Raw genomic sequence first — 16,453 nt, 5'->3', positions numbered from 1 at the left:
TTGAACCGCGTAATAAACATATCGTCTTTAACTCATATTTTTGACAGAATATATATAACTTTGAAATTAGTTATAATAAGTTATCGGTACACCTACTCGTTAATCAAATATCCATATAAATATCAAAATAAATTAGCTCACGCCAAATTAAATTAAACCGAAATACGTCAAACCAGCTCGAAACTTTACGAACGGAATTTAGCGAAACATACACCGCAAATATTTCCAATTCATTTTCTCCGGATCGATACGTACGATAAAGTTTTGCATGAGGCCTCCCTTGAACCAACCCCGTACGGTTAGAGGAGTGTTACTAGTTTCCGCTAAAAACAAACAACCTTTAGAATACGCAAACAGAACACCTTCATTTTCATTTTTCAATAAAGAAGCGACCGCTTTAATGGAGACACAAAATGATGGGAGGGGTAACGTTTTCTCGTCGCTACGTCTCGGGATTTATCCATTGTTTACCGTCGATCTGGAGTTCAATTTATGTTCGTGTGCCCTGAAAATTATCTCGGTTTTCAATCGTCAAAATGAAACAATTATATCTGTGTACACAATGGAGTTTATTAACGGTATAATAATAACGTTCATTAGGTCCAACATGTTTTTGCAGTTAATATGAAATTTAATTATCCATGATAGCATTATATTGTTAAAATTATTTTTAGCATTATCGCTCAGATGGAGGCAAAATAATATGAACTAGTGGTAGGCCTGTGGTCGAGATTCGACCACAATTTATTAAGTGTCGGCTAGGTTGGCGCAGTGGTAAAGGCGACGGGACGGTCTTCTTATTCTTGCAATGGTCGCGGGCTCGAATCCTGCTGGGGCATGGTTGTAAATTTATGTTTGTGATTGGTTAATATTTGTGATTGTCCTAGGCAAGATCTGACAAGGAAAATGGTCCCAGTCACGCCAGTAACCAGGTTAGGTAAGACCGGATACCTCTGAGATGATTTTTAAGTTGGTCAGTCGCCAGTCGGTTGATTTAATGTCGAGGACCGTGGTTCGGAACCCGCGTTAAATTGTAGATCCAGTCCAGATAAACCCTCGTTGGTAAAAAAGAAACTTTAAAATATTAAAAATAGTAATACAAGAAATAAATTAATAATTATATCATGTCCCTCTCATAACAGAGTAAACTCACTAAATTTATTTAAATGCCATTTAATTAAATTTAATCTCCATTAACTTTCAAAAATCAACTTGGTATTGATTAGTTTAAACTTTTTTAAATATATTTTAAAAGTTCCTTCTACCAACTATGGGTTTATCCGGACTGGACCTAAAGTTTAACCTGGGCTCCGAACCACGATCCTCAGCGTTAAGCCAACCGACTGGTGAGTGACCAACTTTAGAAAACTTTTCTTCTTCTCTTTTTCTTAATAACATATCAAAGTTGATTTCGAAAATCTAAATATCTTGTCAGCAAAGGAAACTAGCAATTCTCGAATTTTGTTAATCTATGTTGGATGAAATTTTTACATATGTCGAAATTTTCTTTCACAGCCGTATATACCTTCCAATAAAGCGGACACATTAATTTGTTTTCTTTGTAAAAATGTAAAATATAACTTTACATGACCATACTATTCTTAATATTTTTTTAATCCAAACTTGCCATAGTTCCTTAATAATTCCAATAATACGGGAATAATCAAAAGTAACAAAAAATCTAAAATAACACTGCTTACAATTAAATTAAATAAACACGTTCAATAATGTTTTAACCTCTAACTATCCATTTTAACATCCCTTCAAATGTAAAATTTAAGGATTGCACACTGGCATTTTGCGGCAACGTTGCCAGATTTTGATTTTAAAAATTACGCGTCCGTAATTGATTTACGTACAATAAAAACGACGAATATTTTACCGTATAAGGGTCAGAGGGAGCTGACAGCGAGTTGCCCAGAACCTTTAAACCTTATTTATTCTTAACAAACACTATCTTTTAGTTTCTTTTATAAACTTTTTAAAAAAGCTTCTAGCACCAACGAAATTCGATCTTCGTCCAATTGACAGTCATGCGAGTGGACTGCACACGATGAACCCGCTCCAAAGCGTGGGAAAACGCAACGGTTATGGCTGTAACTGTATTTTGGGATGCGCATAGAATAATTTTCATTGACTACCTCGAAAAATGAAGGACCATCAACAGCGACTATTACATAGTGTTATTGGACCGTTTGAAGGACGAAATCGCTGAAAAACGGCTGCATTTGAAGAAAAAAAAGTGCTGCTTCACCAAGACAATGCACCGTGTCACAAGTCAGTGAAAACGATGACAAAAATCCATGAATTTGGCTTCGTAGTGCTTACTCATCCACCGTATTCTCTAGATCTGGCCCCCAGAAACTATTTCCTGTTCTCAGATCAGAAAAGAATGCTCACTGGGAAGAAATTTTCGTCGAAGAGGTGATCGTCGAAACTGAGGCCCATTTTGAAGCAAAGGACCAATCATACTACAAAAATGGTATCAAAAAGTTGGAGGGTCGCTATAATCAATGTATTACCCTTGAAGGAAATTATGTTGAATAAAAAAAAGCTAATTTTGAAAAAAAATATGTTTAACTAAAATAAAAAAATAAAAAAAATTTAAAAAAAATTTTAAATTTGTTTAAAATATGTTTTGTTTTGTAGGCCGGGGACTTTCCAATTGTCCTGTTATATATCAAAATTTAAGTATATATTCGATCTTTTAATTACAAATTGTATACAAACAAAACACATTACTCCAAATATCAGAAATAATTTCAAATTAAACTATCAGTTTTAATTTATTTTGAAAAATTTACAATAGTAAATTAATATAAAATGCATATCCCATTTCTGTAAATATCATATATTCAGGTCAAAGCTGTTATTAGACTTCCTATGATGTTTTACTGAAATGTAAACAACATATTTTTTCTCTACTCTTTCTTATTCCCTGGATCTTCGTCAAGGATGTCGAATTAGGAGTAAACAAAATGAAACATTTACAGGAAGTTTAACTTTCTCTGTTTATTACAAGGACAAATATTGCTAAAAGTCGTCTATTTACAATGAAAATTGATTGTTCTGATTCTTAGAGAGTTTGATTCTCCTTTCTGTCATCGAATAATACAAGGATAATATCCAAACTAGCCAATTAAAAGATAGGTTTATTATTGAACATTAATTGTAACAATAATGTTAATAAGATTCCATGTAGTAAATCATTCCTTAGCTTTAACATGTATTCTTCCAAGTCACAAAAATTAGGATATCACAATTATGTTAATGTGAACCTTATTGCATTCAATATAACTGTTAAGGATTAATTTACTTACAATAATTTTTCCTGGTTGTAAACACATTACTTCTTTAGTTTACAAAAAAAATGGTTAAACTTTAAAAAATATACCGAGCAACAGAATGTAAACATGCAAAATGTGTTTTGTTTTCTTTTCGTTTCAGTTCTAGTACAGTAAAAGCAATGCTGAAACATTTTTTTTTAATTTAATAAACTTCATTACTTATCAGGCTTGAAATCCATTAAAAAAAATTTAAGATGTTTTTGTCGAAAAAAAGTTTTATCAATAAAGAAAGAATACAAACTTCTTAATGTCAATATTAAAAAAAAAACTGACGTCAGATTTTGTCAAAGTATTTTTGGAACAGAGATTTCCAAGATAAGATTTTGTTTACGCCTTGAGCCACTGTATTTTTAAAATGTCTCGTTTTTTTCTAAATTCATTTAAAAATAAATTTTGCTAACAAACATCTTAATATCCGCATAATAATAAACCCGTGAATTCAATATAGATACGAAATCATAAAGAATTACTTAGACGTTGGTATATATTAATAATTTTTATCAAGCTTACAAAATACTCAAATAAAACAACTTTTTAAAATAAGGATAATTAAGGGAGAGATAAGAGAGTAATGATTATTTTCAGGGAATCATTATCACTACTCGGTTAACTTCGGCAGTTTTCGAGCCATTATGCGACGTTGCCATTTTACAGGGTGCAATATTACAGGATGCGTTATAATTTTGGGCCCTGGGCATTTGTACAATTATAGTGCGCACTATTGTCTTCCTTTTCCAATGACGATAAGTTCTTTTCGAGTCGATCCAGTGAAAACAACAAAAAGATCTAGAATACTTCAATATTGTGCTACATTAATAATATAACAAAAACAATTACATTGTTGTGTCATTCTTGGTATATATTGACATACATTGGTTTTAAATAAACGAAGTACAGATGGAATTGCAAAAGGTAAAGTTAAACTTCGAATGTTATAAAAACCAAGGAGCAACAATTTTGTTTACAGTGGGAAAGTTAGTTATCAAATTTCACAAAAAACAAAACAGTTTCAACGATTTCAAATAGGAATCAACATATACGATAAGAAAATTATTATTGATGAAACTAATAAACTGAACTGTTCTTGAATAAACCAATTTTAAGTAAAATAATAGTTTTTTTGTTTACAACCCTTTATATAACGTTATAACTTGCACAGTCGGTAGGATTCCTTGGAGATCATAAAACTGTTCTTTTTTGAATTCGCTCAATTAACCAGATCAAATTAATTATCAAGAAAGGTGGACATCGGATTGGCAATCGTTCCGCAGTTACTCGAAGTCGTACTTGGTCGTGCCGTAGTTAAGTGGAGTTCCTGCAAAAGTATCGCAGCTAAAGCTATAATTATGACTGCTAACCATTAATTATTCCAATTATCCGAAGCGTTTCTTGGTGCAGTTAAGTGAAGCTTCGGCAAAAATATCACAGCTGAAGCTATAAGGTTAATGAAGGTACCCAACGACCTCTAGACATAAACTATTACAAGTGGATTCCCGGTACTTTCCCGGTAGCACAGTTAACGGTGTGAGCAAAGGCTGACTAAAGTTGCTGTGAATTAACAAAAATTTACCGAATTTGAACAGAAGTTTACAGTTCATTGTGAACGGCTTTCAAATGGGGATTTCAGCAGCTCCATGCTCCAGCCACCAATGTTTAAACAGTGCAATTTCGAAGATCTTCACAGGAAACTCGCAGATGAAGGTACAGGCGATATTCAAACATAATTTTACAATAATTAAAAGCTGTCCAGATGGAATAACGACCACGTACATCCCTGTGGTCGTTTCTACAGGAGGAAACTGTTATATACTACGGTCCTGCTATCCGGCCATCTGTGTAAAAACTGCCTGAATTGTGAATGAGTGAGACGGAGGGGTCTGTTTGTATTGCCGTTGAACCAATCGCCTCTACTTTTCTTAAATAAATTAGTTTTTAGTAGTATAATAGTTTTTTCTTGTTTGAAACCCTTTCATATTATAACTTATGATAAAAAAAACCTGTATAAGCTAATCAATATGCTAATCAATCATACAGGCCAGTGTTTCTGCTCGTTATGCCAAAAACAACAATTAATGAAGTAACGTGTGTACAACAAAAACACAACTAGAAACTACAAGAGTAGAAACTTGAACTGTCAGAACAAAACTAGTTTAAAAAAGCCAACCAACCCGTATATGCATCACTTTGTGACTCTTTTAAATTGTATGGAGAATCAAGTTCAGACATTCGCGTTTTGTCGTTATGTCCCCTAATTCCTTTTAACGATGTCGTTCCGTTTCCGTCACTTTATTTCCGAGCCAATTTCTCGCTGGAGGCTCAATATAACTTATAATGGCAGCCATAAATTCAGAGTCTACCAAAAATATTATAAAGTACTTTTTAATACCGGTATTAGGAAGAGTTAAAAAAAAAATTTCCAAAACAAAAATTCCCATCATTATAAAAAGTATAACGATTGTTAAAGGCATTGTTCAGGAGTCTTTTAACCTTTTATTTTGTTTTCCAAACATCGTTTCGGATATTCTTAAATATTACTTTTATGGTCATTATTTAAAGTTAATAAATTATGTGGTCCTTAATTACACAGATCTGCAACAAAAAAGCTGCCTGAATGTTTTCAACTGATTAGTTAGCCCCCCCTGTTGGATCATTAGTTTGTGAATTATAGCATTTGACTGAAGCAACTTTTGCTATTGTAAAAAAATGGATCAAAAGGAATTTCGCCTGTTGATAAAATATTGCTTTTTGAAGGGAAAAATACAGTTAAAGCAAAAACTTGGCTTGATGCCGACTTTCCGGACAGTGCCCCAGGAAAATCAACCATCAAGGATTGGAATACTAAGTTAAGACGTGGTGAAATGAGCACTGAAGACGGTGAACGTAGTGGACGCGAAAAAAAGGTTATTACCGACGAAAAGATTTTAAAAATCCACAAATTGATATTGAATGACCGTAAACTGAAATTGAATGAAGTAGCAGGTTCTCTAAAGACATCAACTGAACGTGTACATACACAAATATTTGGGTATGAAAAAGCTCTGTGCAAAGTGGGTGCTGCGTGAGCTCACTTTTGACCAAAAACAACTACAAGTTGAAGATTCGGAGTAGTGTTTGAAGATGATCACGCGTAATAAACCCGAGCTTTTTCGTCGATATGTGACAATGGATGAAACTTGGCTCCATCATTTTAATCCGCAGTCCAATCCACAGTCATCCGACTGGACTGCACAAGATGAACCCGCTCCAAAGCGTGGGAAAGCGCAACAGTCGGCTGGCAAGGTTATGGTGTCTGTACTTTGGGATGCGCATGGAATAATTTTCATTGACTACCTTGCAAAAGGAAGGGCCATCTACAGCGACTATTACATAGCGTTATTGGACCATCTGAAGGACGAAATCGCCGAAAAACGGCCGCATTTGAAAACATTGCTTCCTAATAAACCGTATTCTCCAGATCTGGCCCCCAGCAACTATTTTCTCTTCTCATATCTCAAAAGAATGCTCGTTGGGAAGAAATTTTCGTCGAATGAAGAGGTAATCGCCGAAACTGAGGCCTATTTTGAAGCAAAAGACAAATCGTACTACAAAAATGGTATCGAAAAGTTGGAGGGTCGCTATAATTAGTGTATCACCCTTAAAGGGAATTATGCTGAATAAAAAAAAACTAATTTTGCCAAAAAAATGTGTTTTACTATGGTAGGCCGAGGACTTTTCAATTGACCTGTTATTTCGTACGTATCGATAATGTTAAATACTAATTTTCTGCGGTTTTTATTAGAAAGTTTTTTAGCATATTACAGTTGTACTTAATATTAGTACGGACACTGCGAGTGCAATATCTAAAAAGATTAAAAACAAAATAATCTTGAATTCACCGTAAAGAAACCGTCCTCATGTGAAGCGGGTGATAAATCAATCAAATCAAATTAAATTAGTAACAGTTATTTCAGAGGAAACTGTTAGCCTGAAAATTATCCATAGAAAACTTAGACATAAGCAACTCTTTAAGAGATGTAGATAATTTAAATGTTATAAGGTAATCCAGGAAGAGGTCTAATGAACCCGACATTGGTTTTAAACTAACACAATTTTTAAAATTTGTTATTTCAATGTGTGTATTTAAATGAGACGCGGATATTTCAAAATGGAGCATACGAAAGCACTCATGGCAAGATGGTAATAAAATAGCACACAAATGGACAATGCACCCTACCATAGTACACTATTGGAAAATATCCCAACAATTGCATCAACAAAAGCTGTTCTTAAGGAATGGCTTGCAATACATAAACTAAGTTTAAATTTAATTTTTTTTAAATGAAATTAAAATACATTATTTAGATATACTTTTATTAATTAGGTAGATTACGCATCCAGGAGATACCACTACATAAAAAAATGCGGCAACATTGGGAAGTGCTGACATCATAAATGTTGATGACGGGCATTATCTGCTATATTAGACAGACTATAAGCCGTACTATAATGTTAAAATAAATTATATTTGATAACATTAAGTTTTATTATTTTATATAGATGTGGCAACATTGCGAAGTGTTTACGGCATCAATTTAGATGATAAAACATCATTGTTTTATTTAACCGAGTATAGAACTATAATATACTGTCTATCACTAATATACTCTCTTATTGACTCACCTTTAGGGAATCTTATTGGTGGCCGTTGTACCCCATCCTGTCCCACTAAAATAATGGTTCCGCCCGCTTCGCTATCTTGATGACAATGAACGTATACTATCTCGTCTAATCGTACCTGGAGGGCGTAATCCCAGTAAATACTGAAACAAACAGTTTGTACGTAAAAATAATACAGAATAACATATAACTTATGTGTTTTTAACAAAACACAGGTTCTCCATTTAAACTGACCTCTTATCCTGAGATTCCTCTGTGAGCCCATTCATCAGTTGATTAGGTGTCCATTTAATGGTAAGGCTACTCGGTGTTTGATGTAGACTTAAGTAACTGTTAGAATAAATATTGGAATTATAAATGATATGTTCGACTGGACGTAAGTGTAGTGTTGTGAGAGAATATAGATTAGAATATAGATTAAATAAAATATACTGTGTTGTTGTACCCTGATAAGTTGTATATATCCAATAAAACAGCCAATGTACGTCATCAAATTGTATGGCGTCAGCATGTCGAAATATTGCCGCATTAAATTGAACTTTTGGTTTACAAGTTTTACTAACGTTTAAAGAATTTTGTAGACATTTGACAACAGACATTATATATTGATTAGGTTACATGTTCCGTACATCAGACAGCATTCTGAAAAATCCGATTGAAGTTTACAATGAATTTTACATTTTATAAACTGAATTTGGCAGTATATTCCACGTCATCTATGGCGTCTATTGGATGTTATATTGGATGGACTATAGATGTTCTCTCTCTGTGTTACTTTGACGACGGTATGTTGACATTTTATTTCAATCACACCGAATTTAATGAACTAAATCAATACTCGACATTCATAATTTAAACTCAGTTGCACCTTAATAATAATTAACGGGCGTATTTTTTACATTTTTTCTAAATCTTTTAAAACATTCTACATTTTTAAAAAGTTAGATATTATAATTTACTATTATTGTAGAATTCATTATGTTTCGTAGAAAATAATTAACTGTTATAGAAGAATGATGAATTTATTATTTAAAAAGCCCTGTAAAACATAAAAGCAAATAACTTTCTGATATTACAACTGAAAATTAAGACTAAAAGAGGTGATGAGCACTGTCTATCATACAGTCAGCACAATATATTGCAGAGAGGTACAGAATATATTTTAAGGAGTTATTCTAACCTAAATATCAGCAACATTTTTTGATATTTTCAAAGCTTAACCCCTTAAGAATATACATTTAAGGGAATTTTTAAAAATTTATTTTTTTTCGATATAGTTGTTTTAGTGACGTGGCATTTAAACCGTTTGAGAGAAAGAAATATTGCAAATGCCTTTTTTGAAGTAGCGGAAGGCCAGTAACGGTAGAAGAGGAATGTATGAAGCAGAAATCGCAGATAGGAAAAATCTGTTTCAGAACAATAAAGAAATAAAGCAATTGAGTAACAATTGAAAAGTCCCCGGCCTACCCTAGTAAAACACATTTACCATAGTAAAACTAATTTTGGCAAAATTAGTTTTTTTATTCATCATAATTCCCTTCAAGGATGATACACTGATTTTAGCGATCCTCCAACTTTTCGATATTATTTTTGTAGTACGAGTTGTCCTTTGCTTCAAAATAGCCCTCAGTTTCGCCGATAATCTTTTTATTTGACGAAAATTTCCTCCCAGCGAGCATTATTTTGAGATCTGAGAACAGGAAATAGTCGCTGGGGGCCAGATCTGGAGAATACGGTAGATGAGGAAGCAATTGGAAGGACAATTCATGGATTTTTGCCATCGTTTTCACTGACATGTGACACGATGCATCGTCTTGATGAAGCAGCACTTTCTTTTTCTTCAAATGCGGCCGTTTTCCGGCGATTTCGTCCTTCAAACAGTCCAATAAAGCTATGCAATAATCGCTGTTGATGGTTCTTCCTTTTTCAAGGTAGTCAATGAAAATTATTCCATGCGCATCCCAAAATACAAACGCCATAACCTTGCCAGCCGACTGTTGCGTTTTCCCACATTGTCGATTGGACTTCGGAGTGAAATGATATGAGTATCGGCTCAAAATCTCGGGTTTATTACGCTTGATCATCTTCAAATACTGCTCCGAATCAGCAACTCGTCGTTGTTTTTGGTCAAAAGTGAGCCCGCGTGGCAACCCCTTTGCACAGAACTTTCTCATACCCTAATATTCGTGAATGATATGATGTACACATTCAGTTGATATCTTTAGAGTGTCTGCTATTTCATTCAATTTCAATTTACGACCATTCAAAATCATTTTGTTGATTTTTTTAAATGTTTTCGTCAGTAGCAACTCCTTTTGGGCGTCCACTGCGTTCACCGACTTCGGTACTCATTTCACCACGTCTAAACTTAGCATACCAATCCTTGATAGTTAATTTTCCTGGGGCAGTGTCCGAAAACTCGTCATCAAGTTTTGCTTCAACTGTATTTTTTCCCTTCAAAAAGCTATATTTTATCAACACGAGAAATTCCTTTTTATTGATTTTTTTCACAATAACAAAAGTTGTTTCACTCAAAATGCTATAATTCACAAACTAATGATCCGGAAAATTTATATACGCATCTTTTGAAGGTTAGGGCTAACTAAAAAACATATGGATTTAATTCTAGTAGCGCCATCTATGTGTCAGGTTGTTAACTTTTCAATTGACCTGTTATATTCCAGTAGAAACCAACAATATTTAAAAAAATTCCTGGAATACACATCGGAATTGTAGCCATAGGACGGATCTAAATTTTGATTAAAAACTTAGAATCGATGTAACCATTTAGGAGGAATTTAATTACATACACATGGATTTTTATTTTATTTTCTGTGCCAACGTTTCCATTTTAGAAAATCAAAAGCATGTATAAACCAATAATTGTTAACAACTACGATCAGCCAACGGGCCAGCCTACAAACGTATTTGTTCTGTGAAATACCTCTTTTAATGCTCTCGCTCAATTTACCCGATATACTGACGATAAATTAAAAACAATGGATACCGAAATTGTTATCGAAATGTAAAAAGCCCTCGCTTTAAACGTTATTGATTGATAATGGGCCATGGCGTCGTAACGCGTAAGCGTAAAACAATTAAAATAATTATTGATACGGACATTTAATAATCTCGAATAATTATTCCGAAATGTACATCTCTCCAATTTTTGCCGAGGGTAAGAGAATAATTTGTAACAGCAATCAATCGATTTTATCTTCGTTGTTTTTTTTATTAATTAAACATTACCCTTCATATTTGGGAATTTCGGAGAAAAAAATAATAAAAATCACTGTAATGAAACTTTATTCCACTCTAATGAAATCATTAAAATCAATTTATTTTAAATTAACCGTATCTTAAATACAACAATATTTTCGTGGGGGCTGAAACAATGTTTTTGCAATATATTTTTAATATGCTGAAGTACAAATAAATCCATCGGATAATTAAAAAATTAATAAATATTTGTTAATTTTTAAGAGTTCGCGTTTTGATAAAGGAGAACAACCTGTGCCTAATAACCGTGTAATATATGGCCCGTGCAATAAAACAGCCAATGCACGTCATCAAAATCTATGACGTCAGCACGTCGAAATATTGCAGCATCAAATCTGACTTTTCGTTTATAAAGTTGGTCGGTTTTTAACTTCTACTTATTATCAATAATATTTCGAGGAATTTTAGAGACGTTTGGCAACATGGTCCACCATAATTACCAGCCTAAATAAATTTTCTAGCATAACAGCAACTGCAGTTGGCAAAATATTCGACGGTATATATGGATACTGGATCTATTAGTTTAGGTTACTTGAATATATCGATACTATGGTTTTTCCTATGTGTTGCAAGCGCTAACAACAAGCTCGTTTGGAACTCCCTGTGAAATTTGTACCTATTTTAAACCGGAAACAGTAGCCCTTATTCGTACTTCTTTGAAAAAAGTCAAATTTGTTAAGAAATACATAGCAATCCTCTTAGTTATCTTGTATCAATATTATATGACGAATCCATTTGTTATTCACTAACATACTACTTTAATCATTTAAGGTTTAAGCTCACATTTTCGAAGAGTAGAAGAAACCTTGGTGAAACGCATTATGAGGAGAATTTAAAGAGATAGTGGAAAAAGTGAAAAAATTAACTTGCATTTAGTTGAGCGATATCTATTGGTGAAAAGGCAAAGTATAACCCAACTTTAACTCTTAAATTTAGAGAATATGATATTTCTCTACAAAAAAAAATAACAGTTTTCCATTTAGTAGTATTGAGTGCAGTTTTTACATTGATTTCAGTGACAAATAAGGGCTAACGATACCACACGGCATGACATATGATTTCGAAATATTCAAGTGCAAAAATAAATCGATGGTTGCATCGCTGCCAAGCCAACATCGTTCGGTCTGCACCATACAACCATCTTGTCAGAAAGATGCGAAATATTATAGATAATACTTTAACTAATATATGTTGTAGAAATAGAATATCTTTCAACAAATGCCCTTTTAAATAGAACAAATGATAAGAATATTACGTGATATTAAAATAATGAAGGCAAACACAGCTTTCTTTTCCTCTATTACAGATTCCAAATACTTTTGCACAATTGTTAATTCCTTAGTCTTTTACTCCTCAATTCTCATATGTCATATCTCTTTATAATGCAAAATATAATATATCATGAAAAATGGTAGAATCCTCCACATCTATATAAAGGAATATAAACGAACATCAGATCGATCAATAATTTGATACACCAACGCCAACAACTTAAAACAACAAAAAAACAAGTAGAACACGTAGTAGTTTTTTTACGCCAAATTGTTTAACATTGGACATCCTTTGAATGTTTGTGATAGAATATACAATATAATAATTTATATACAGCATCTTATTTGAATTATACAAGTTTACAAACTCATTGTTTGATGCCCTGAACTCAGATATTCAATTGGTCTGTGCATCAAAAACATCATTTGGAACTTTAGTTTGTGCCGTAATTGAGCTTGGAAACGTATGAAAATGCAGAGACAATGTTGAAAAGTCGATTCAAAGTGTTTTTGTTACGTTTGTGGATGTTATATGCTCGGCAAACGTGGAAAAATCATGTCAAGTGCACTCAAAAATGCGCATTTTCAGTACTTTAATTTTGCTGTAGTAAATACAGATGCAGACTGACAAGATAAGTGTAGAGAAATTGTTTTATAACGCTTGCAAAATAAAGCTGTGTAAGTGATCACTTGCTGAAAATATATACTTTTGATTTTCTGTACCAACATTATGGAGCGAAGACAAAAATTATGCAGATTGCTGCATTTGCTTGATGAATGCCGTCGGTATAATTAATAAGAAAGTGTCGAAGGCAGTAACAGAGAGGGACAGTGATCAATTGCCAATTTGTCCAGGTACAAGTTCAAAAATGCCTTAGAAAGAGAAAAATAAAATATTTTTAGCGAAAAAATTGAACCAACTTCAAAAAGTAAATAAGGAATTCACTAAAAATTAAAAAATAATCAAACTTTTTTTTGACGCCAAAAAAACATTTTAAAATAAAATATGTAATAATAATCGATGTTAGAAACAGTTATATTACATTTATATTAACAGTTATATTTATTAAATATTTATTTAATTATTTATTATTTTTAGTGAATTCCTTATTTATCTTTAGAAGTCAGTTCAATTACGTAGTTATATTATTTAATATTACAATGAATTGGCCAAGTAAAGGTGCAGCTCGTATGAGAAAAAATAGGAATAAAGAAGCAATGATTGAAAATAAGGAACGCTTCAGGCCCTGGGGTCCGCTGTCTAGCCTAGGTGGTTTGACAAATATTCTAACTAAACTAGAACAGCAAAAAATTGTTCTGCGTGTATTACACAATTGTATTACACAATATAAACAATATTTCTACGAGGTCTTAAACATGTACAGTCAGTGCTTAAAAAGCAAACTGAATGGCTTTTGCACTGAACGACTTACGATTTTCCGCCGCATCAGCTCAAAAATAACATTGTACCCAAATATCTGATTATTTTAGATAAAAAATATGTGAAAACCTTGTACGTGTCTAAATTTGACCAATTTCGTCGATTTTCCCCCCTTCCCAAAACAGATCCTGATTTGGTTACAATGGAACCACCTCGGAAGATCACTCTTTCGAATAAAATCTCGAAGAATTTTGAAAATCGGCCCACAATTGACGGAAAAATCGGCGAACATCCTTTTCCGAAGTCATTTAAAAATTGGTCTTCATCACCAGCCATTACGTTATGGAAGAACAACATTTCATTTATTGAGGAATATTTGTCGGACCTGATATTCTAAAAGCAATGTCTGGCGCAAAGTATGCAAAATGTATACATCTTGTTCACACTTTTCTCGGAAACACAAGTACGTAATCGACAATTTGTTGCAAAATTACCACAAAATTAGAAGTCGAATGTATCTCAAAATACATTTTCTGTGTTCACATCTTTTCAAATCACTTTTTCCCTGAAAACTTGGGACAAGCAAGAAGCGCAATTACATAAATGAAGAAGAAAATCGAGAGGCGAAACCGAAAATTTTGGGACGAAGGTATGATGACCGATAACTCTTCGAGCCTAATGCCATGAGAGAGATCCCAAGCAATATAAAACACTAAAATAATGAATTTATTGAATATTTCAAAGACTGGAACCAATTTGAAAATCGGGCTTCTGATTTTGGATTGAGTCGCCCAATTTACCGTATAAACAAACAGCTTTTGGTTACTCAGATCCAAAACCGCTTCACAAAGGTTTCCTCTCCATCTTCATATTCCCGATACGAAGACAATAAGATACCGTCATAAAATAGCGGGTAATTTATAAACCGCCGTACGCCCCACCTACGAGATATCCTCCAAAAATTACTTATTGTACGAAAGCAAATGCGAAAAAGGAAAAAAAAGAACATTTTCAAGATAAATAGGGCCAGAGAGGAAATTTGAATTCCGACATGAATAACGTCGACAGTTTTTCGAGTGGCGTCGCCTTTCAGGACAACGACGGACCCGAAGAACGAAAAAAAAAACCTTTCTAATCTAGAAATAATTGTTCGGTTTATGGATAGAGCGACAGCGTGCTTTCGCAAAAAGATTTCGGCCGACGAAAAGATTTGTTTTGTCGTGTTTATGAGATTCTTGTCGCGATATAAAAAGATCGATACAAAACTAATCCGAAGCATCAAGTTTATGCTTTACTGGCTGTATCCGGCCACGCGTTGCGGTTGCTCAGACTGGATAAATCAAGGAGAAACAGAGGAGAAGCGTGCATTTTTGAAATATGTATTTTTATAACATATCATATTTTCATTTTATAAAATTATATATAAACAATATTTTTATTTTTTTTTTAAATATAAGATGGGGCAAAGGTTTAGCAACGTTTAGCTCAGTTTCGCTTTAACCATTGTATTGTGTAGACGTCCAAATTTTATTATGGATAAATATACGCCACAGGAACGAGCAGAAATAGTGACAATATTTATTGAAAATAATCGTTCCATTATTGCCACTCAGCGGAAATTTCGTCAAAAATATTCTAAGATTTAAGAGCACCAGACATTTTCTTATGAAGTTTTTTAAAATCAAAAGTTGATGTGAATAAGCCCCAAGTGATTAAACTTCTTAAATCTAAACTTCCCTGATCTTAAAGACAATATTCGTCACGAAATTGAAGAAATTCAGCATCAGATGCTGCAGGATAGCCGATAAAATTTTTCAATCATAACGAAAAAAAATGTAAAGACCAAATAAACTTTTTATGGAAACCAAACTTAACTACTATAGGAACATTATTTATACCGAGACCTTCGGATTCCCACTGTCAGAGAAAATTAAAGACTCCACTCCTATACCGAAATGCTAAAACACTTGGATAACTCTGAACCAGGACGCAAAATCAAGGGAAGCAAACCGCATGATATTCTGTAATTGTGTAATGAAGTACACAAAATGATTAAAAAAAAACACTGAAAACTGTTACTAGCATTCATTTTATTTTATGTTATTGTAGACGAATTAAGGGCCAATGGGTCTTCCCAGATAAGTACCTAGTTTTAAGTAACTGTAAAGAATTGTTGGTTAAAATTGGTAGACAAAAAGTTAGTTGGCGAAGACTAATAATAATACATTATTAATAAATAAAAAAAATTAAAACTTGTCAATGTCAATATATGTTATTGATTGATAATATTTGCTGTTAGATCTGTGCCAGTTTTTATTAGTATTAAGCTAAATTGTGTGTATGCAGTAGAATATAAATTACGTGTAGTAGATATTTTAAAATTAGTTTTTTGTTTATTTCTATTTAGTTATTACAACGATAATTATGTACATATTTTATTTTAAAACGTATTTTTCTGTGTTAAAAATCTAAGTTTGATTATTTTTTGCTTTTTAGTAAGTTCCTTATTTATTTTTTGA

General features: G+C 33.0%; 1 protein-coding gene across 1 annotated transcript in view; it reads right to left on the bottom strand.

Annotated features, from left to right (window-relative positions):
- Positions 1-16,453, bottom strand: part of LOC143194273 (small G protein signaling modulator 1) — a 115,021-nt gene that overhangs the window by 51,070 nt on the left and 47,498 nt on the right. Inside the window, exons 6-7 of the mRNA XM_076400942.1 lie at positions 8,238-8,333; positions 8,007-8,146 (exon numbers count right to left, since the gene is read on the bottom strand). Of these exons, the coding sequence (XP_076257057.1) occupies positions 8,007-8,146; positions 8,238-8,333 (236 nt within the window). The remainder of the gene's footprint in view (positions 1-8,006; positions 8,147-8,237; positions 8,334-16,453) is intronic.

This window comes from Rhynchophorus ferrugineus, unplaced genomic scaffold, assembly GCF_030347505.1.
Source record: "Rhynchophorus ferrugineus isolate W39M unplaced genomic scaffold, kcgeb_rfMv2 rfM3, whole genome shotgun sequence".
NCBI classification, from domain to species: domain Eukaryota; kingdom Metazoa; phylum Arthropoda; class Insecta; order Coleoptera; family Curculionidae; genus Rhynchophorus; species Rhynchophorus ferrugineus.
Note: the sequence above shows the minus strand (reverse complement) of the source record. Positions and strands in the feature narration are given on the sequence as shown.